The sequence below is a fragment of the Cryptomeria japonica genome, unplaced genomic scaffold (assembly GCF_030272615.1).
Source record: "Cryptomeria japonica unplaced genomic scaffold, Sugi_1.0 HiC_scaffold_288, whole genome shotgun sequence".
Lineage (NCBI taxonomy): Eukaryota > Viridiplantae > Streptophyta > Pinopsida > Cupressales > Cupressaceae > Cryptomeria > Cryptomeria japonica.
The window spans coordinates 97412-118911 of NW_026729110.1; the positions used below are offsets into that span (position 1 = coordinate 97412).

General features: G+C 34.3%; 1 protein-coding gene across 1 annotated transcript; it reads right to left on the reverse strand.

Annotated features, from left to right (window-relative positions):
* Window positions 1–11555: 11555 nt before the first annotated feature.
* LOC131064033 (1-aminocyclopropane-1-carboxylate oxidase-like) lies at window positions 11556–12878 on the reverse strand. Its single transcript, XM_057998059.2, has 3 exons — window positions 12777–12878; window positions 12449–12684; window positions 11556–12296 (listed from the first exon to the last, which is right to left on the reverse strand). The coding sequence occupies exons 1-3, from the start codon at window positions 12876–12878 to the stop codon at window positions 11684–11686; spliced, it is 951 nt and encodes a 316-aa protein (XP_057854042.2). The 3' UTR covers window positions 11556–11683.
* Between the last annotated feature and the right edge of the window lie 8622 nt (window positions 12879–21500).

Below are 21500 nucleotides of genomic sequence, written 5' to 3' on the forward strand. Positions count from 1 at the left end.
CTGCTGGTTACTGGTTACTACTTTTATGCAATGCTGTGGTGCGCGCAGCTCTTTATATAGATGCACATCAGGAAGGAATGTGACTGAGCTAAGCAATTAACATGAACACGATAGACGACTTACGTGGTCTGCGATGCCGCAGATTCAATGAATATGATAGACGACTTATCGTTATCGGCCTGGTCTGCGGATAAGTCTTGCATATAAACGTGAAATGAATTAAAACGTGTATCTTAACAACTGCGAGCGAAACAGAGATTAGGAGAGTATTTAGCTTTTCCAAAGAAACTGTTTATTCTCGGATTTTTGAAGATCTGCTTGTATTTTTTAATTATAAAGTCAATTTAACTCGTTTTGAAGATGACAATAGGTTTTTGAATAATTGATTACTACAGCGGGTGATAGGACTGATTAACCAATCGGATCAACAGAAACTGGGTAAGCAACGAAGTCGCTGCTGGCCCTGGAACCGGAACTTGTGTGGGCTCAGGAGATGCTGGCTAGTGAGATGGCTATGGTACTGGCCGTGCCTTTGCCTTCATTCCTAGGTCTCAATCACGAACATCTGGATCTGGCTCACGAAGTGGTAAGTGAATTTAAATTATTTAGAAAAATGACCAAGCAGTCTACGTTTTGAATATTTAACTTTTTATTGACAATGTCGTTTTTCTTTAAAGCCGATTTAAGTTGTTTAGAAGATAACACAGGAGCCTTATGTTCTGGACAGCCGATTAATTTAGCAAAACAATAATAATTCTTCTTTTATCTAAGATTAGATTTCTTTTCTTTTATATATATTTGAAAGGGAAGGCCTTAAATCTCTATGCTATCTTCAGGGGGTGGAAGTTAATCTAAATCATTTAAAAGATGACAAACAATTCCCATAATCTGAACAGACAACCCCAATAGTCACCACTCTTTAATACCATCACACCATCATCAAGGTTTTTTGCGACTGAGCCACCCACCATTATGACAAGATGCTCCACTCTCACAAAAATATCTCCCAAACGATTCATAAGAAAAATGCCAATTTATCTTATGACAAACAATGGCTATAACTCCCAGCATTGACATTCACATTTATGTAACCTACCCTATTCAATATGGTTTTAATGCCAAAGGGTTGTAGCTCAATTGGTGAGGACGATGGTGTGTGATATAGAATCCATGCACCAAGGTTGAAATCCCCGGAGCCGCCTTCGCAACAGGTTCAATCCCTTATGGACTGGATCCCACTGTACGTGGCTGCTTAGCCGAAGGCGACTTGTGGTTTAGATGTATGCTTACTCAAATCGTTGTAATATGCTATACAAAGGAAAACATGCCAACGTTGATGTATTCCTGACTTGTTTTTATAAAAATAAGTATGCTCTTAACAATATCTAAAGTATCCTAGAGAATAATAATAACCAAATAATTTACCAATAAAAAAAATAATAATAACTAAATAATTCCTACCAAGATCCCATGGGTGTCCATTTTCCAATGTATGTCATTACAAAAATGTTAGAGAGGTAAATATTAAATATATGAAAATCAATATCCTCAAAATCATTATCTAACCCAGGACATTGATTCAAAGACTACTTATGATCGATAGGAAAACGAATAATCACCAAATTGCACTCGTGCATATATAACCACTACAAAATAGCCTCCACATGCATACCATAACTAAGAAAAATAAAATTTGAACTCAATCTATATTGATTTCCATGTCAAAGATATATTTGTCATCCCCTAAATGTTTCATATCAAAATCACACTGCAACAATCTTGAGCATTTTAATCTTCTTGCGAATGTGCTATCGTTTATAACACTCTCTTGAAGGTCGTTGCAACGCTCTACAACCTACTTGGTCGCCTTGGCTTCTCCAAAGAGTTGAGGTGAATTTGGTCTTGTTATTTTTACAGATTAGTTCTCATTCTTCTCATGTAATTTTATCCATCAGCATTAAATCCTATGTTGTACTCGACACCTTGGGATTTCACTAACTTTTCGACCACACATATACACACTAGTTTGTGACTCCCCGTGGACATGGGATTGGAATTCAGGGATTTTATGAATTATTCGACCTCCTAGAAACACAGAGGATAAAACGACACATCTTTTTAAATCTTCATCTCTTCCTTTGGAGGTTGAGAAACTAAAGTAGGGGCTCAACCATTCATTGTGATCTCTTAAGGGGCCCCAACATTTCATCTCTTCCTGATTGTAGGTTTTATTCGGGGTTATTCAGCCTCACGAAGGTATTATCTCTTCTCTACCTTCTCATTTCTATTTCATTATTTTAATCATTTGAGTTAGTTAATTTTAATTTTTGTATGATTTGGTCTCCCTTGCTTTGCTACTTTAGTTGCTCTTATCTCCTATTTTGTACGTGGGATAAAAACTAGGCAAGCCCTTTAAAGTTTTTGATACATCACAATAACATCTTGGGCAAGGAGATCCATCGTCTGGTACCAAGTTCTTTATTTAAACTGATATTTCCATTTTTCATTTAGGTTTTTATTTAAGAAATTTTTCTTTGGTAATCTAGAACTTTCCATCTCACATGTTTTGAAATCTCATTTTTGGCTCACTTAATGTAATGTAAGTTTAGAAGTATAATGTAAAATTTAACTTTGCACATATGCGGGACTGAGTTAAGGAACTGTTATAGATCGATGTTGAAGAGGCTATGGCATACATCCAACAAATATCTCAATTTTTCATGTGAGTATTGAGAACGTTGATGTTCAATACCATTTTATTAGGCAGTCGAGCATGAGAGGGTGATGGTTGAGAAAGTTGACTCTTCTCAAAATGTTACAAATGCGCTGCGAAGTGTAGTGAGCGTAGAGAATTTTAGAAGGTGACATTAGTCTAGAGGAATATTTTTTCCTAGCAAAATTAGTCAATAGTGATTGTAGTGCCTTTTGTCTTACAAGGTGTTTGAAATGTGGAAGTTTTTTAGGAAAGGTGTCTTGAACTTGCATCCTAATGCTAATAATACAAAAAACAAAATTGAGTTAGAGAACATAGAATCTCAATTTCGGTCGATAGATTTAATATTTTGACTTAAAAATAATTCTAGATGGGTTTTCCTTAGCTCTCTTATGAACGAGACACATATCCCTCAAAGCTCTATCATTTAAAAAAGTATAGCTCAATCAAATTTTTGTATAAGAAGTTACGACCTCTAGAATACGGGCTTCCCAAAATAGAAATGTAAATTCATCTAATATGCACAATAGCCTTGTAAGAGTGAGTTACGCTTGACCAACTTATGATTGCTTCTAGCGCATAATCAATTATTTTTGAACGGAGACAGTGAAGCACCCATGTGGGGGAGTAGATCATGATGAGCTTATTATAGGGGGAAGGAATATGATATTTATAGCCTCTTAAATCATATTGGAATTTTGGCTTTGGATTTTGGGCATCACACTTTGGGTGGTTTATCTCATGGTTTCCCATCTATAATTTTATGGTTTTATACACAGACTCTCCTATTTATTGGGTGCTTGAAATGGAGGGTTTCATAGTGATTTTTGTAGGTAGCTACTATAATTTCTTAATACCTCTTTTTGATCATGCTCTTGTAACGAAAATCTCCCTATAATAATCTTGTCACCTTTTTGATGATACTATAATTAATTCACCCTTTGAAGTTTTATGAAGTTAAAGAATGACCTAAAAATTATAAACAGGTTTTAAAAGGGATATGACATATTCAAGTAGATCTATCTATGTAAAAAAGAATTTGACGGCCTTAAAAGTAACATGGCCAATACCCCTATTTTAGTCCATCATGGTATTCAAATTTATTGTTTTAAAGCACCACGCATCTGACCACATCATGCCGATCATAATTCTTTAGAAAAATGATGGGGGAATAGATTCAAGAGAACTTCTTCAAAAAGCCATTATAAATAGTACATTTGGTTGAAAACACACCTTTTTTCCCGTAAAGGTGACTAATCAGTCTCAATTTTAAATATTAAAATTATATTTAATTGTGTATGCTCTTGATGGAATAGTGAAAATTATTCTTACTAAATAGGAGATTAGGTTCAATGAAAGGAGTGAATTGATTGTCAAAGTACAAGATTATAACATTGATATTAAACCTACAAACTTGGTAGGAGGGAAAGGATTGTGCAAACTCATAGTAAAAAATAAGAGAGAAGACGATTTAAGTGAAACTAAAAATTTCGCACTTGTAGTCTCTGTTGGACTTAAGAAAACGATTCTTAAATATTGCTTACTTCTGCTAGAGTACTTAATGAATAGTTATTTTTTAGTAAGGTTTTAGAATAAATAGATAATTGTAAGTTAGCGGGTTAGTTGCGAAGTTACGATCTGGTAGGTGCTTATATGAGAAATATAAGCCTTTAAAAAGCCTAATGTGGAACAACACATTACTAGTTATCCTTAAAAATTCAAAATAAATTAATATCTTTTATTTCTAAAAACAATTTGTGATCTGGTATTATTTGTGTTGTCTCCAACATTATTAACTTGGTATTAGAGCATGCAATGGTTTTGATCCTATGAGTGAGTTGTAGCTAAATTATGGTATATAAATATTTGCAATGGAAATGGAAGTTTATAGAGGTAATGTTGAAGTGAATTAGGTTCTTGTGTAAAATTTGTGAATAGGCGTGGTACATGATCAAAGAAGAAAATTTTGAATTTATTTCCCTAGGCGTGTGGAGAAGAAGAAATAGCATGGATATTACAATAAATAGATATAGAGAAGGAGGAATGTGCGGCATGTGGTTAGTTTAGACTGGTGAAGAATTGGTGGTTGTTGGCCGCATGATAGATTTGGAAGACCACTGTTGATTTAATTATAAAATCTGCAAGAAAGATAGTGAATTAATTGATGACGGAGATATAAGAAGTCCAAGGCGATTTGAATATAAAGTATAAGGTAATCCACTTTCCCAGAGAAGTAATGACAGGAGACACTATAAATAATGTGTTGGTCCTATATGGAAGCCAAAGATCGATATTTTAGACCTGAAATTATTGATGTATAACAAGGAAATTTAGGCATGGAATAAGTCAATGCACTAGTCTTTAATCTCTCTATTTTAAACACCAGTGAAGTGCAGAAGTTTATACCAAATACATAAACTGATTAAGGTACGAGCAGAATGTCTTTTTTTATTGAAAAATGAATTGTTTGAATATTTAATTGTCATTGAGAATTAACTTACCTAGGGCATGTAGTTGGAGTTATGGCACATATTCATAAGACGACAAATGTGTATGGTTTGAACTGTGATTTTTATGCATTATAAAAGATACACCAATATAGATGTGTAACGAACACACACACACACACACACACATTGAAGGAGTTTTAGAATTTATTAAAGGGGAGTATTTGAAAAGATTATTTTGGAGGTAAATTTCATAATTGAATCTTTTCTTGTGGTTAAATAAGGGTATATATTTTGTTGAATAAGGGAACCCTTTTTCCTGCTATGTACAATTGTCCAAGATGGGTCACCGTCAAAATTTAAAACCAAAAGGGAAAGAGGAGGGAGAGAGTCCCTCCAAAGGCATATAAGAAAGTAATTCTATATTGGAATGAAGAGGAGCAGATATAATCGGAATAGAAGGCAAATTAGATGTAGCATTTCCCAAGGGCAACTGGGAAGTAGTAGACAAAGAAGAAAGCGACCCCAAATACAGACCCGCAACAACCAAGATAGGAGAAGATTACTAGCTAGGAATAATTGGTTGCGTATCCTTAGAAACAACATCAGAATAATTGACATAAACATCATTGCGAAAAGTAGTGAGTTGATGACGAAGGGAATTCTGCCACCAACCCGAGGATGATTGTTTAAAAGAAGAAAGGGATGCCATCATAATTTAGTTTTGTGTCGTTACAACATTAATCAAATGTTCAAGTCATCTATGTTACACTTGACAAAGATTTCAAATTCAGATGGTTGTATTGTTTGAGATTCTAGTGAGATATCAAATGGATAGTGTAATAGGATCACACAGGAGGTCGGAGGAAATGGATATAGGAGGAAATATATTAGTGATTCATGGCAGGAGAAGCATTCTTCTCCATTTTTGCCCCTTAAGAAAAGATGGGGATTGGATTTTCATATGAGTGCACTTGATGTATCAACATTTGATTGTTGCTATTTAGTACAAAAGAGCAGCATTTGGTTGATCTTCATTTAAACCATAGAGGAAGGATTCAAAACACTCGAGGGATATGTGGAGTCTCAAAGGAGAATTGTTATGTCATATGCAACACTGTAGAGGGATTTGATAGGTCTAGAATGTCAGAGGAATGTTTCTCTCTAATTATACAAGTAGGTTTGGGAAAAGCTACGCCGTTTCATGTTGTGTAGAGGTTTGTGGGTTCTATAATTAGGAGATCCGTTCATGGAGCTAGTCTCGTGTTTCCTGTGTCAGTGAGGATTATTCGTGAAGGTGATTCATCAAAGTATCGATAAGGGTTGTGTTAAACTCTTACAATGCACAAAACTCACTGGGATAAATCTAATAGGGGATAATTTTGTATTATTATATTACAAATTATTTTTTAGTATGATTTTTCAATAATTAATTAAAAATTGGTTAGTAGGTTATTTTGGAAGTTACGTTCCCATTGGTGGTTATACGTGAAATATATGGTTTCAAAAGACTAACGTGCATGCATGTATTAACATGCTAAAGAATCCTAGATAGATTAATATCTTTTTATTTCTACAACGACAGTGTGATTTGGTGTTATATGTGTTGGCTTTGCCATTGTAGATTTCCCTACCCACAAAGAATGTCTTCAACATCTATGCTAAAGAGAGAAGAACTATAGGCTAAAATCAACAAAAAAGTGTTATCTAGTGGATTGTAGGGTACAAGCAAGCGATTGATGAAATCTCGTTGGATTGTGCGAATAGAGAACAACAATAGAATTTATTAGAATAAAATCATGATGCAAAATATGTCAAAAAACTATTAATATACCCAGTGCCATTTTCTATCCCTTGAGGTTTCTTGTAATTGACGAGGCATTCTAACAATGGAACCAAAATACAATAGTTACAATTAAACCGCAATCAAATACTATCCACACTCATATTTTGATTGATGCTAATTACTTAAGTATGAGTGTTAAAGTGGTTGAATATAAAATACTCTACATCTAAAGTGTTTTGCAATTTCATTGATGAAATGATACCGATAATTTTCAAGGTTACTTAGACAATATTAATTGATAATTATAAAAACAATTCTGCTTCAAACATATCTATGTTTTGTATTATTATATGTAGCCTTGCATATTTAAATTCATTGGCTTACACCCACAGGGTAATGATCACGAAACAAAAATCTCACAACCATTATGCTCAAGATAGTAAATGATAATAACAAAAAATAGGAAAAAAAAAGGATATTTGATGTTCTTGGGGTAGACACAATCACAATAGAAAGAGATCACAGTTTTTCAAATTAAAATTGCTTATGAGACCGGTAGTAAGCTTCATATACCATTGAAATTTGTTGGAATACGAATAGCAACTGTCATCAAAGATTAGTAATTTGAATAATCATTAGGGAAAAGGGATCACATCTTTGACTAGGAAAGAAGAGATAAAGAAAATAGCGGTAGACAAGATTAAAAATATTAAGAACATTTTAAATAAATGTTTAATGGAAGAGATTAGAATAGAGAGTTTGTAGTTAGGGACTTTGTGTTATTACGAGATAAGAGAAGAGAACTTAGAGGTAGTCATAGGATGTTTGATTATCTTTGCATGGTCCAAATCGAAATCCATAAACATTTTTCTAGAATCATCTATTAATTGACATATCTTGGTGTTACTCAAATTCCCTCCCCTTATAATAGATAATACTTGAAGGTATTCTAATAGTAAAATAGGTCGTGTCATGTAGTACACCATAGGCGATTGAGATTTATGCGCTTTTATATATTTGTGTTTGTCTTGATTCTCGAGTTTTATCTCAAGTCATTTTTTCTAAATAGCATTGTAAAGTTTTGACTCTACAACACAATGGAATTTACAATAGTTCTTTTGAATTATTTTTGGTTCTTTCTACATGTAAAAGGTCATTGTCGAGAGTATTACATCCATTTGTTATCATCATTTTCACCGTGGTAATGTTTAAACAGTTCACATTCATTAGACATTGTATGTAGCATTAAGGTATTTTATTATATCCATCATCACATATTTACATACATACGATTACAACCACAAGGTCATGGTCAAGCAACAGGAATCTCACAACCATTGTTCACAAGATAGTCAACGATAGTGAAAAATGGAAAAACAAGCTCCTTGATGTTCTTTGCATAGACACAATCACACCAAAAAGAGTTGCGATAATATTTCAAATTGAAATTGTATATATGAGATCGGTAGTAAGCTTCGTACACCATTGAAAGTTTTTGGAATGCAAATAGAAAAGGTTATCAAAGATGAGTGATTTAAAGAATAATTAGGCAAAAGGGATCTTATTCTTTAAAAAATGGAAGGGAAAAGGGAAACAATAGTAGGCAAGTTGAAAATAGTAGGGAAAATTTAAACAAATCTTTAATAGAAGAGATAAGAAAAAAGAGATTTTGTAGTTAGTGACTTTGTGTCATTATAGGATAAGAGAACATAACTGAGAGATGACCATGGGACATTTCACTATCCTTGCTTGGTCCTATTTAAGGTCGGTTGATATTTTTTGGAATCACTTACCTATTGACATCTTGACGTTGAACTAAAATTTTCTCTCCTTATATTAGATAATACTTGATGCTATTCAATCAATAAAATGGGTCGTGTCATGTACTATACCATACCTGATTAAGTTTTGTCCTCTTTCAGGTATTCTTGTTTGTCTTTCTTCTTGAATGTCATTTGAGTACCTTTGTAAAATTTTGACTCTTGAAGCCGATGGACATTGCACTACTTCTTCCCAATGATTTTTGGTTCTTTCTACATTTGCAAGGTCATTGTCAAGATTATCACATGCAATTGTTACCGTTATTTTGACATTGGTAATATTTAGAAGCGTCAAATTCATTAGATAATTTGTATCATTAAGTTATTTTAATATATGTAGCATCGCATATATACATTCATTCGATTGAATGCACATGGTAATGGTCAAGCAACAGGAATCTCACAACCATTATTCAAAAGATAGTCAATGATATTAACAAAGAGATGGCATTAGGAATAGGTAGATGCCATTGCAGGGGTGGGTGGGAGGAGTGGGAGGGAGAGAAAATACGGTCTTTGGTGATATTTGGGTTGTCACGATCACATCGAAATGAGAGCTATTGGATTTTTCCAAATTAAAATTAAATTTCTCCAAATGAATAAAGAAACACATAATTATTTTGACATACTCAAAGGAATTTGATCAGTTTTTTGAGATACACTTTTGAAGAGACAACACGCGGTGATACCAAGACGAAAGCACACGCACGGTAACCAAAGACGCACAATGAACAAACAAAACACATGACTTTAGATTTCGAGGAACCAGGAACTTGGGAAACTAAGTTCCCGAGGTTCCTGGGATCCCGAAATCACGAAATCCCTAAGCAACGAAGAAGGATGAAAACCCAGGATTTCGAGATCTTGGGGTGTGGGGAAGCTAGAGGCCACCATAACCTTGAAAACCCAGATGTCCGAAAAAATGCAAACACTAAACAAACAAACAGCGAAACCCGAGAACCTCGTACTCCGGGGTTTCGAGAAATGGAAGAACTCTTCCAAACCCGGAACTCCGAGATCCTGGAATTCCGAAGAAAACAAAGGGAAAGAATAGTCAAGGACACAGAGGAAGCCTGGGAGTCCGAAGATCCGAAGGAGAAGTTCAGGACCTCGGAGTTTCGGGACTCCAAAACACAAGACAAAAAAAGACAACAACACAAACAAAGAAAGAAAAGAAAAACGAACAAAAACAAAGCAGAGCAGAAGGGGGCCCCCAACTCGAGAAGAGAAAGGTTGAGGTGCGTTATGAAGGACATGACAGAATGCAAAATAGTAAATCTATCGAAAGGGTTATCAATAATGAGACGACAAGGGAAAAATATACACCCATACATAAAATAGGCCAAAATTGAGACATGGCTAAATAGGGTGCCGGCATGTATGAAGTACACTGAACCAACCAAGGTAATGAATCCTTCAATTAATGCGCCTTTTCTTTGTGGAATGATACACAGATATGAATATTTATATAGGAAAATCGGTTGATGGTGGTATTGGTAAGGGAGATGCTACCGAAAATAGGCATGCGTGATTGTGCTTAGAAACTCAAGGATTGTCTGATGGATTCGATGGATCAAACTTCGAATCTATTATTATCTCTCGTGGGCATGTTTAGAATAATTTTATATTATATAAGATATTGTTGGATCACTAGATAGGATAAAGAATCAAGTCGTACACCAATTAATTTTTGTTGTGGAATTCACAAGGAATAGAAACTATCCAAGTTGGAAATTAAGGCATAATTATATCCGTAGGTATCAAGAGAATATATCCCTTAAGTTTTGGTATTACTCTATACGTGGATGATGGATTTTGATGATTAAGATAGACTTGACTCACTAAATATGTTCATGCTTATTTAGAATCTTTACGTAATAGTAGATGTTCTTGCATGTTAGTGTAGTGATTGTACAAACAACTGAATAGTAGAAGAGGAGACATTTTTATTTGAGAGTCGACATGTACAGACATCGTTCATCATGTGCTTCATAAATTGGTGTAAATAATGCTCGCCTACAACCAAACAATGTCAGCCGTTTGACCAAATTTCACGACAACTGTATGCTTGTTGAAGTTACAAGAAGAGTTAGTATTTGATTATAAAATTCCTATCCTAGAATGCTTGTAATGGAATAGTTTCTTGTGTTGTTCACTAGAGAATTAATTGTGTTTTGTTTCCAAAGCACTTATAAACCCAAAATAAAGGGTAGGTGGGCAATTGTGGAAGAAAGAGATATATTTCCCTTAAAAGTGTAGTGCTCGAGTATGATAGAAGGTATTGAAGTAGCCATGAAAAATAGAAGGTCTTGAGCTTTTGAGAATGTAGAGAAATTAATAGTTTCATTTCAATTTCTTATGTCTAGTGTGAAATTGTCTTTGCATATTTTGTTATGTTACGTTTAATGGCAATGATGTCTTGTTTAGAATATATGTGCTAGTTATATCTGCATTTAAAACATAACGGGAGGTTGCATTCTTCAGTCATATTCAACTTTGAAATATACTGAGAGGCTCAATTTTCGATATATAAACAAAGCATCATGATTGGAAACCTATAATATTACTTTTATGTTCGGTTAGACGAGTTAACTATTCTAGTATTATTACGAATGCTTTCTATTTTAATGTTCTAACATATGTTTAAACATACTCTTAGCTATGATAATTCTATGTGAGAGAAAAACATCGATAAATATAAGAGTTCAAACTACAACTCAATATACGAATCTTTTTATAAGAAACACTTTTATAATTATATAAATTAACACTTTGATATATATAGATAAAATTTTATATATATGGATGAAAAGATTCCTTAAATGGATGGAATACATTACGAGGAATATCAAAATGGATGGAAGACAGTAGCCACAGAAATAGAAATAGGAGAGGAGGGGGTAAATAGAGCTCTATTCTATTGGCATTCTACATTCACAATCCTCATAGCTTCGAATCGTGGCTCTTTGGCTTCATATTTCTGGTGGCTGTAAACCTGCATGTAGTCTCCAAACAGATACTCTGGATACTCTGGATAAACCGATAATTCATCACCGGTCTGAGCAGTAAGTTGAGATGCGGGATAAACCTTGGCATTATATGAGGGATTATAAAACGATGCCACTGAGAAACGGTTGCCATTCTTAGTGGGTAGAATGCGATGCCATGCGCTGGTGTATTTGCCGTTAGTGATGGCTTCCAACTGGTCCCCAATGTCAACAACTATTGCGTATGGAATGGGTTGCACGTCAACCCAAGTGCCATCATCGAGGACCTGCAAACCGGACACTTGATCGTCTTGGTATAAGAGAATGAGGCCACCTGCATCTGTGTGTGCACGGATGCCCTTGATGAGGTCCGGTCTAGGGCAAGGAGGATAATGGCTCACTTTGGTGCCGAAGAAGGGCTTCTCTCCTCCCGCAAATGCCTCTTTCAGGTACTCTTTCTCTAGCCCCAGATTCAAACTTATTACTTCCAACAGCTTTTCTGTCAATGAAAATATCTTGTTTCGAAACTCCTGGATAGTTTCCCTGAGAAAAATGCAATATAATGTCTTAGTATTTAGTTTTTCGATATCCAGAAACCAGAAACACTTGTATATAGATCATGCTCATATTAATTTTTTCTATTCTATATTTATAGAAACGTTTGAATTGTGCACAAAATAGTTGAGTAGTTGTACTTGAAATCACTGGGTTGGGAAGGCCATGAATTGGTCTCCTGCATCTCATGTATTTGAATAACATCTTCCCAATCAACGTTCTCGATCTTATCAGCGTTATCGCTGTCAAGAGCGTTGCTCAACAACCTTACAGGCAAAGAGGCATTGAAGCTCTGCTCTCTGTTAAGCTTGTAATGCTCCGAGCAAACTTTCTTTACACGGTCCATGAGTTCATGCTCTATGCCATGGTTCAAAAGCTGCAAACGCAAAACGAAATCACTTCAACTCTGTTTTCTCTATAATTAGTAAGTTTTGCACATGAGAAAATATGATCAGTTGTGTTTTTCACCTGAAAGAAACCAGTACTCTCGCAGGCCTTGGCTATTTCAGCCATGATCACCTCTCTGTCTCCTCCGTCTATGTTTTTCATGTCAATCACTGGAACGCCCATTTTCCTTATAAATTTGCACTACAAATTCTCTTGAAAAGGAGTAGAAGAAACGGGCTGCTGGTTACTGGTTACTACTTTTATGCAATGCTGTGGTGCGCGCAGCTCTTTATATAGATGCACATCAGGAAGGAATGTGACTGAGCTAAGCAATTAACATGAACACGATAGACGACTTACGTGGTCTGCGATGCCGCAGATTCAATGAATATGATAGACGACTTATCGTTATCGGCCTGGTCTGCGGATAAGTCTTGCATATAAACGTGAAATGAATTAAAACGTGTATCTTAACAACTGCGAGCGAAACAGAGATTAGGAGAGTATTTAGCTTTTCCAAAGAAACTGTTTATTCTCGGATTTTTGAAGATCTGCTTGTATTTTTTAATTATAAAGTCAATTTAACTCGTTTTGAAGATGACAATAGGTTTTTGAATAATTGATTACTACAGCGGGTGATAGGACTGATTAACCAATCGGATCAACAGAAACTGGGTAAGCAACGAAGTCGCTGCTGGCCCTGGAACCGGAACTTGTGTGGGCTCAGGAGATGCTGGCTAGTGAGATGGCTATGGTACTGGCCGTGCCTTTGCCTTCATTCCTAGGTCTCAATCACGAACATCTGGATCTGGCTCACGAAGTGGTAAGTGAATTTAAATTATTTAGAAAAATGACCAAGCAGTCTACGTTTTGAATATTTAACTTTTTATTGACAATGTCGTTTTTCTTTAAAGCCGATTTAAGTTGTTTAGAAGATAACACAGGAGCCTTATGTTCTGGACAGCCGATTAATTTAGCAAAACAATAATAATTCTTCTTTTATCTAAGATTAGATTTCTTTTCTTTTATATATATTTGAAAGGGAAGGCCTTAAATCTCTATGCTATCTTCAGGGGGTGGAAGTTAATCTAAATCATTTAAAAGATGACAAACAATTCCCATAATCTGAACAGACAACCCCAATAGTCACCACTCTTTAATACCATCACACCATCATCAAGGTTTTTTGCGACTGAGCCACCCACCATTATGACAAGATGCTCCACTCTCACAAAAATATCTCCCAAACGATTCATAAGAAAAATGCCAATTTATCTTATGACAAACAATGGCTATAACTCCCAGCATTGACATTCACATTTATGTAACCTACCCTATTCAATATGGTTTTAATGCCAAAGGGTTGTAGCTCAATTGGTGAGGACGATGGTGTGTGATATAGAATCCATGCACCAAGGTTGAAATCCCCGGAGCCGCCTTCGCAACAGGTTCAATCCCTTATGGACTGGATCCCACTGTACGTGGCTGCTTAGCCGAAGGCGACTTGTGGTTTAGATGTATGCTTACTCAAATCGTTGTAATATGCTATACAAAGGAAAACATGCCAACGTTGATGTATTCCTGACTTGTTTTTATAAAAATAAGTATGCTCTTAACAATATCTAAAGTATCCTAGAGAATAATAATAACCAAATAATTTACCAATAAAAAAAATAATAATAACTAAATAATTCCTACCAAGATCCCATGGGTGTCCATTTTCCAATGTATGTCATTACAAAAATGTTAGAGAGGTAAATATTAAATATATGAAAATCAATATCCTCAAAATCATTATCTAACCCAGGACATTGATTCAAAGACTACTTATGATCGATAGGAAAACGAATAATCACCAAATTGCACTCGTGCATATATAACCACTACAAAATAGCCTCCACATGCATACCATAACTAAGAAAAATAAAATTTGAACTCAATCTATATTGATTTCCATGTCAAAGATATATTTGTCATCCCCTAAATGTTTCATATCAAAATCACACTGCAACAATCTTGAGCATTTTAATCTTCTTGCGAATGTGCTATCGTTTATAACACTCTCTTGAAGGTCGTTGCAACGCTCTACAACCTACTTGGTCGCCTTGGCTTCTCCAAAGAGTTGAGGTGAATTTGGTCTTGTTATTTTTACAGATTAGTTCTCATTCTTCTCATGTAATTTTATCCATCAGCATTAAATCCTATGTTGTACTCGACACCTTGGGATTTCACTAACTTTTCGACCACACATATACACACTAGTTTGTGACTCCCCGTGGACATGGGATTGGAATTCAGGGATTTTATGAATTATTCGACCTCCTAGAAACACAGAGGATAAAACGACACATCTTTTTAAATCTTCATCTCTTCCTTTGGAGGTTGAGAAACTAAAGTAGGGGCTCAACCATTCATTGTGATCTCTTAAGGGGCCCCAACATTTCATCTCTTCCTGATTGTAGGTTTTATTCGGGGTTATTCAGCCTCACGAAGGTATTATCTCTTCTCTACCTTCTCATTTCTATTTCATTATTTTAATCATTTGAGTTAGTTAATTTTAATTTTTGTATGATTTGGTCTCCCTTGCTTTGCTACTTTAGTTGCTCTTATCTCCTATTTTGTACGTGGGATAAAAACTAGGCAAGCCCTTTAAAGTTTTTGATACATCACAATAACATCTTGGGCAAGGAGATCCATCGTCTGGTACCAAGTTCTTTATTTAAACTGATATTTCCATTTTTCATTTAGGTTTTTATTTAAGAAATTTTTCTTTGGTAATCTAGAACTTTCCATCTCACATGTTTTGAAATCTCATTTTTGGCTCACTTAATGTAATGTAAGTTTAGAAGTATAATGTAAAATTTAACTTTGCACATATGCGGGACTGAGTTAAGGAACTGTTATAGATCGATGTTGAAGAGGCTATGGCATACATCCAACAAATATCTCAATTTTTCATGTGAGTATTGAGAACGTTGATGTTCAATACCATTTTATTAGGCAGTCGAGCATGAGAGGGTGATGGTTGAGAAAGTTGACTCTTCTCAAAATGTTACAAATGCGCTGCGAAGTGTAGTGAGCGTAGAGAATTTTAGAAGGTGACATTAGTCTAGAGGAATATTTTTTCCTAGCAAAATTAGTCAATAGTGATTGTAGTGCCTTTTGTCTTACAAGGTGTTTGAAATGTGGAAGTTTTTTAGGAAAGGTGTCTTGAACTTGCATCCTAATGCTAATAATACAAAAAACAAAATTGAGTTAGAGAACATAGAATCTCAATTTCGGTCGATAGATTTAATATTTTGACTTAAAAATAATTCTAGATGGGTTTTCCTTAGCTCTCTTATGAACGAGACACATATCCCTCAAAGCTCTATCATTTAAAAAAGTATAGCTCAATCAAATTTTTGTATAAGAAGTTACGACCTCTAGAATACGGGCTTCCCAAAATAGAAATGTAAATTCATCTAATATGCACAATAGCCTTGTAAGAGTGAGTTACGCTTGACCAACTTATGATTGCTTCTAGCGCATAATCAATTATTTTTGAACGGAGACAGTGAAGCACCCATGTGGGGGAGTAGATCATGATGAGCTTATTATAGGGGGAAGGAATATGATATTTATAGCCTCTTAAATCATATTGGAATTTTGGCTTTGGATTTTGGGCATCACACTTTGGGTGGTTTATCTCATGGTTTCCCATCTATAATTTTATGGTTTTATACACAGACTCTCCTATTTATTGGGTGCTTGAAATGGAGGGTTTCATAGTGATTTTTGTAGGTAGCTACTATAATTTCTTAATACCTCTTTTTGATCATGCTCTTGTAACGAAAATCTCCCTATAATAATCTTGTCACCTTTTTGATGATACTATAATTAATTCACCCTTTGAAGTTTTATGAAGTTAAAGAATGACCTAAAAATTATAAACAGGTTTTAAAAGGGATATGACATATTCAAGTAGATCTATCTATGTAAAAAAGAATTTGACGGCCTTAAAAGTAACATGGCCAATACCCCTATTTTAGTCCATCATGGTATTCAAATTTATTGTTTTAAAGCACCACGCATCTGACCACATCATGCCGATCATAATTCTTTAGAAAAATGATGGGGGAATAGATTCAAGAGAACTTCTTCAAAAAGCCATTATAAATAGTACATTTGGTTGAAAACACACCTTTTTTCCCGTAAAGGTGACTAATCAGTCTCAATTTTAAATATTAAAATTATATTTAATTGTGTATGCTCTTGATGGAATAGTGAAAATTATTCTTACTAAATAGGAGATTAGGTTCAATGAAAGGAGTGAATTGATTGTCAAAGTACAAGATTATAACATTGATATTAAACCTACAAACTTGGTAGGAGGGAAAGGATTGTGCAAACTCATAGTAAAAAATAAGAGAGAAGACGATTTAAGTGAAACTAAAAATTTCGCACTTGTAGTCTCTGTTGGACTTAAGAAAACGATTCTTAAATATTGCTTACTTCTGCTAGAGTACTTAATGAATAGTTATTTTTTAGTAAGGTTTTAGAATAAATAGATAATTGTAAGTTAGCGGGTTAGTTGCGAAGTTACGATCTGGTAGGTGCTTATATGAGAAATATAAGCCTTTAAAAAGCCTAATGTGGAACAACACATTACTAGTTATCCTTAAAAATTCAAAATAAATTAATATCTTTTATTTCTAAAAACAATTTGTGATCTGGTATTATTTGTGTTGTCTCCAACATTATTAACTTGGTATTAGAGCATGCAATGGTTTTGATCCTATGAGTGAGTTGTAGCTAAATTATGGTATATAAATATTTGCAATGGAAATGGAAGTTTATAGAGGTAATGTTGAAGTGAATTAGGTTCTTGTGTAAAATTTGTGAATAGGCGTGGTACATGATCAAAGAAGAAAATTTTGAATTTATTTCCCTAGGCGTGTGGAGAAGAAGAAATAGCATGGATATTACAATAAATAGATATAGAGAAGGAGGAATGTGCGGCATGTGGTTAGTTTAGACTGGTGAAGAATTGGTGGTTGTTGGCCGCATGATAGATTTGGAAGACCACTGTTGATTTAATTATAAAATCTGCAAGAAAGATAGTGAATTAATTGATGACGGAGATATAAGAAGTCCAAGGCGATTTGAATATAAAGTATAAGGTAATCCACTTTCCCAGAGAAGTAATGACAGGAGACACTATAAATAATGTGTTGGTCCTATATGGAAGCCAAAGATCGATATTTTAGACCTGAAATTATTGATGTATAACAAGGAAATTTAGGCATGGAATAAGTCAATGCACTAGTCTTTAATCTCTCTATTTTAAACACCAGTGAAGTGCAGAAGTTTATACCAAATACATAAACTGATTAAGGTACGAGCAGAATGTCTTTTTTTATTGAAAAATGAATTGTTTGAATATTTAATTGTCATTGAGAATTAACTTACCTAGGGCATGTAGTTGGAGTTATGGCACATATTCATAAGACGACAAATGTGTATGGTTTGAACTGTGATTTTTATGCATTATAAAAGATACACCAATATAGATGTGTAACGAACACACACACACACACACACATTGAAGGAGTTTTAGAATTTATTAAAGGGGAGTATTTGAAAAGATTATTTTGGAGGTAAATTTCATAATTGAATCTTTTCTTGTGGTTAAATAAGGGTATATATTTTGTTGAATAAGGGAACCCTTTTTCCTGCTATGTACAATTGTCCAAGATGGGTCACCGTCAAAATTTAAAACCAAAAGGGAAAGAGGAGGGAGAGAGTCCCTCCAAAGGCATATAAGAAAGTAATTCTATATTGGAATGAAGAGGAGCAGATATAATCGGAATAGAAGGCAAATTAGATGTAGCATTTCCCAAGGGCAACTGGGAAGTAGTAGACAAAGAAGAAAGCGACCCCAAATACAGACCCGCAACAACCAAGATAGGAGAAGATTACTAGCTAGGAATAATTGGTTGCGTATCCTTAGAAACAACATCAGAATAATTGACATAAACATCATTGCGAAAAGTAGTGAGTTGATGACGAAGGGAATTCTGCCACCAACCCGAGGATGATTGTTTAAAAGAAGAAAGGGATGCCATCATAATTTAGTTTTGTGTCGTTACAACATTAATCAAATGTTCAAGTCATCTATGTTACACTTGACAAAGATTTCAAATTCAGATGGTTGTATTGTTTGAGATTCTAGTGAGATATCAAATGGATAGTGTAATAGGATCACATAGGAGGTCGGAGGAAATGGATATAGGAGGAAATATATTAGTGATTCATGGCAGGAGAAGCATTCTTCTCCATTTTTGCCCCTTAAGAAAAGATGGGGATTGGATTTTCATATGAGTGCACTTGATGTATCAACATTTGATTGTTGCTATTTAGTACAAAAGAGCAGCATTTGGTTGATCTTCATTTAAACCATAGAGGAAGGATTCAAAACACTCGAGGGATATGTGGAGTCTCAAAGGAGAATTGTTATGTCATATGCAACACTGTAGAGGGATTTGATAGGTCTAGAATGTCAGAGGAATGTTTCTCTCTAATTATACAAGTAGGTTTGGGAAAAGCTACGCCGTTTCATGTTGTGTAGAGGTTTGTGGGTTCTATAATTAGGAGATCCGTTCATGGAGCTAGTCTCGTGTTTCCTGTGTCAGTGAGGATTATTCGTGAAGGTGATTCATCAAAGTATCGATAAGGGTTGTGTTAAACTCTTACAATGCACAAAACTCACTGGGATAAATCTAATAGGGGATAATTTTGTATTATTATATTACAAATTATTTTTTAGTATGATTTTTCAATAATTAATTAAAAATTGGTTAGTAGGTTATTTTGGAAGTTACGTTCCCATTGGTGGTTATACGTGAAATATATGGTTTCAAAAGACTAACGTGCATGCATGTATTAACATGCTAAAGAATCCTAGATAGATTAATATCTTTTTATTTCTACAACGACAGTGTGATTTGGTGTTATATGTGTTGGCTTTGCCATTGTAGATTTCCCTACCCACAAAGAATGTCTTCAACATCTATGCTAAAGAGAGAAGAACTATAGGCTAAAATCAACAAAAAAGTGTTATCTAGTGGATTGTAGGGTACAAGCAAGCGATTGATGAAATCTCGTTGGATTGTGCGAATAGAGAACAACAATAGAATTTATTAGAATAAAATCATGATGCAAAATATGTCAAAAAACTATTAATATACCCAGTGCCATTTTCTATCCCTTGAGGTTTCTTGTAATTGACGAGGCATTCTAACAATGGAACCAAAATACAATAGTTACAATTAAACCGCAATCAAATACTATCCACACTCATATTTTGATTGATGCTAATTACTTAAGTATGAGTGTTAAAGTGGTTGAATATAAAATACTCTACATCTAAAGTGTTTTGCAATTTCATTGATGAAATGATACCGATAATTTTCAAGGTTACTTAGACAATATTAATTGATAATTATAAAAACAATTCTGCTTCAAACATATCTATGTTTTGTATTATTATATGTAGCCTTGCATATTTAAATTCATTGGCTTACACCCACAGGGTAATGATCACGAAACAAAAATCTCACAACCATTATGCTCAAGATAGTAAATGATAATAACAAAAAATAGGAAAAAAAAAGGATATTTGATGTTCTTGGGGTAGACACAATCACAATAGAAAGAGATCACAGTTTTTCAAATTAAAATTGCTTATGAGACCGGTAGTAAGCTTCATATACCATTGAAATTTGTTGGAATACGAATAGCAACTGTCATCAAAGATTAGTAATTTGAATAATCATTAGGGAAAAGGGATCACATCTTTGACTAGGAAAGAAGAGATAAAGAAAATAGCGGTAGACAAGATTAAAAATATTAAGAACATTTTAAATAAATGTTTAATGGAAGAGATTAGAATAGAGAGTTTGTAGTTAGGGACTTTGTGTTATTACGAGATAAGAGAAGAGAACTTAGAGGTAGTCATAGGATGTTTGATTATCTTTGCATGGTCCAAATCGAAATCCATAAACATTTTTCTAGAATCATCTATTAATTGACATATCTTGGTGTTACTCAAATTCCCTCCCCTTATAATAGATAATACTTGAAGGTATTCTAATAGTAAAATAGGTCGTGTCATGTAGTACACCATAGGCGATTGAGATTTATGCGCTTTTATATATTTGTGTTTGTCTTGATTCTCGAGTTTTATCTCAAGTCATTTTTTCTAAATAGCATTGTAAAGTTTTGACTCTACAACACAATGGAATTTACAATAGTTCTTTTGAATTATTTTTGGTTCTTTCTACATGTAAAAGGTCATTGTCGAGAGTATTACATCCATTTGTTATCATCATTTTCACCGTGGTAATGTTTAAACAGTTCACATTCATTAGACATTGTATGTAGCATTAAGGTATTTTATTATATCCATCATCACATATTTACATACATACGATTACAACCACAAGGTCATGGTCAAGCAACAGGAATCTCACAACCATTGTTCACAAGATAGTCAACGATAGTGAAAAATGGAAAAACAAGCTCCTTGATGTTCTTTGCATAGACACAATCACACCAAAAAGAGTTGCGATAATATTTCAAATTGAAATTGTATATATGAGATCGGTAGTAAGCTTCGTACACCATTGAAAGTTTTTGGAATGCAAATAGAAAAGGTTATCAAAGATGAGTGATTTAAAGAATAATTAGGCAAAAGGGATCTTATTCTTTAAAAAATGGAAGGGAAAAGGGAAATAATAGTAGGCAAGTTGAAAATAGTAGGGA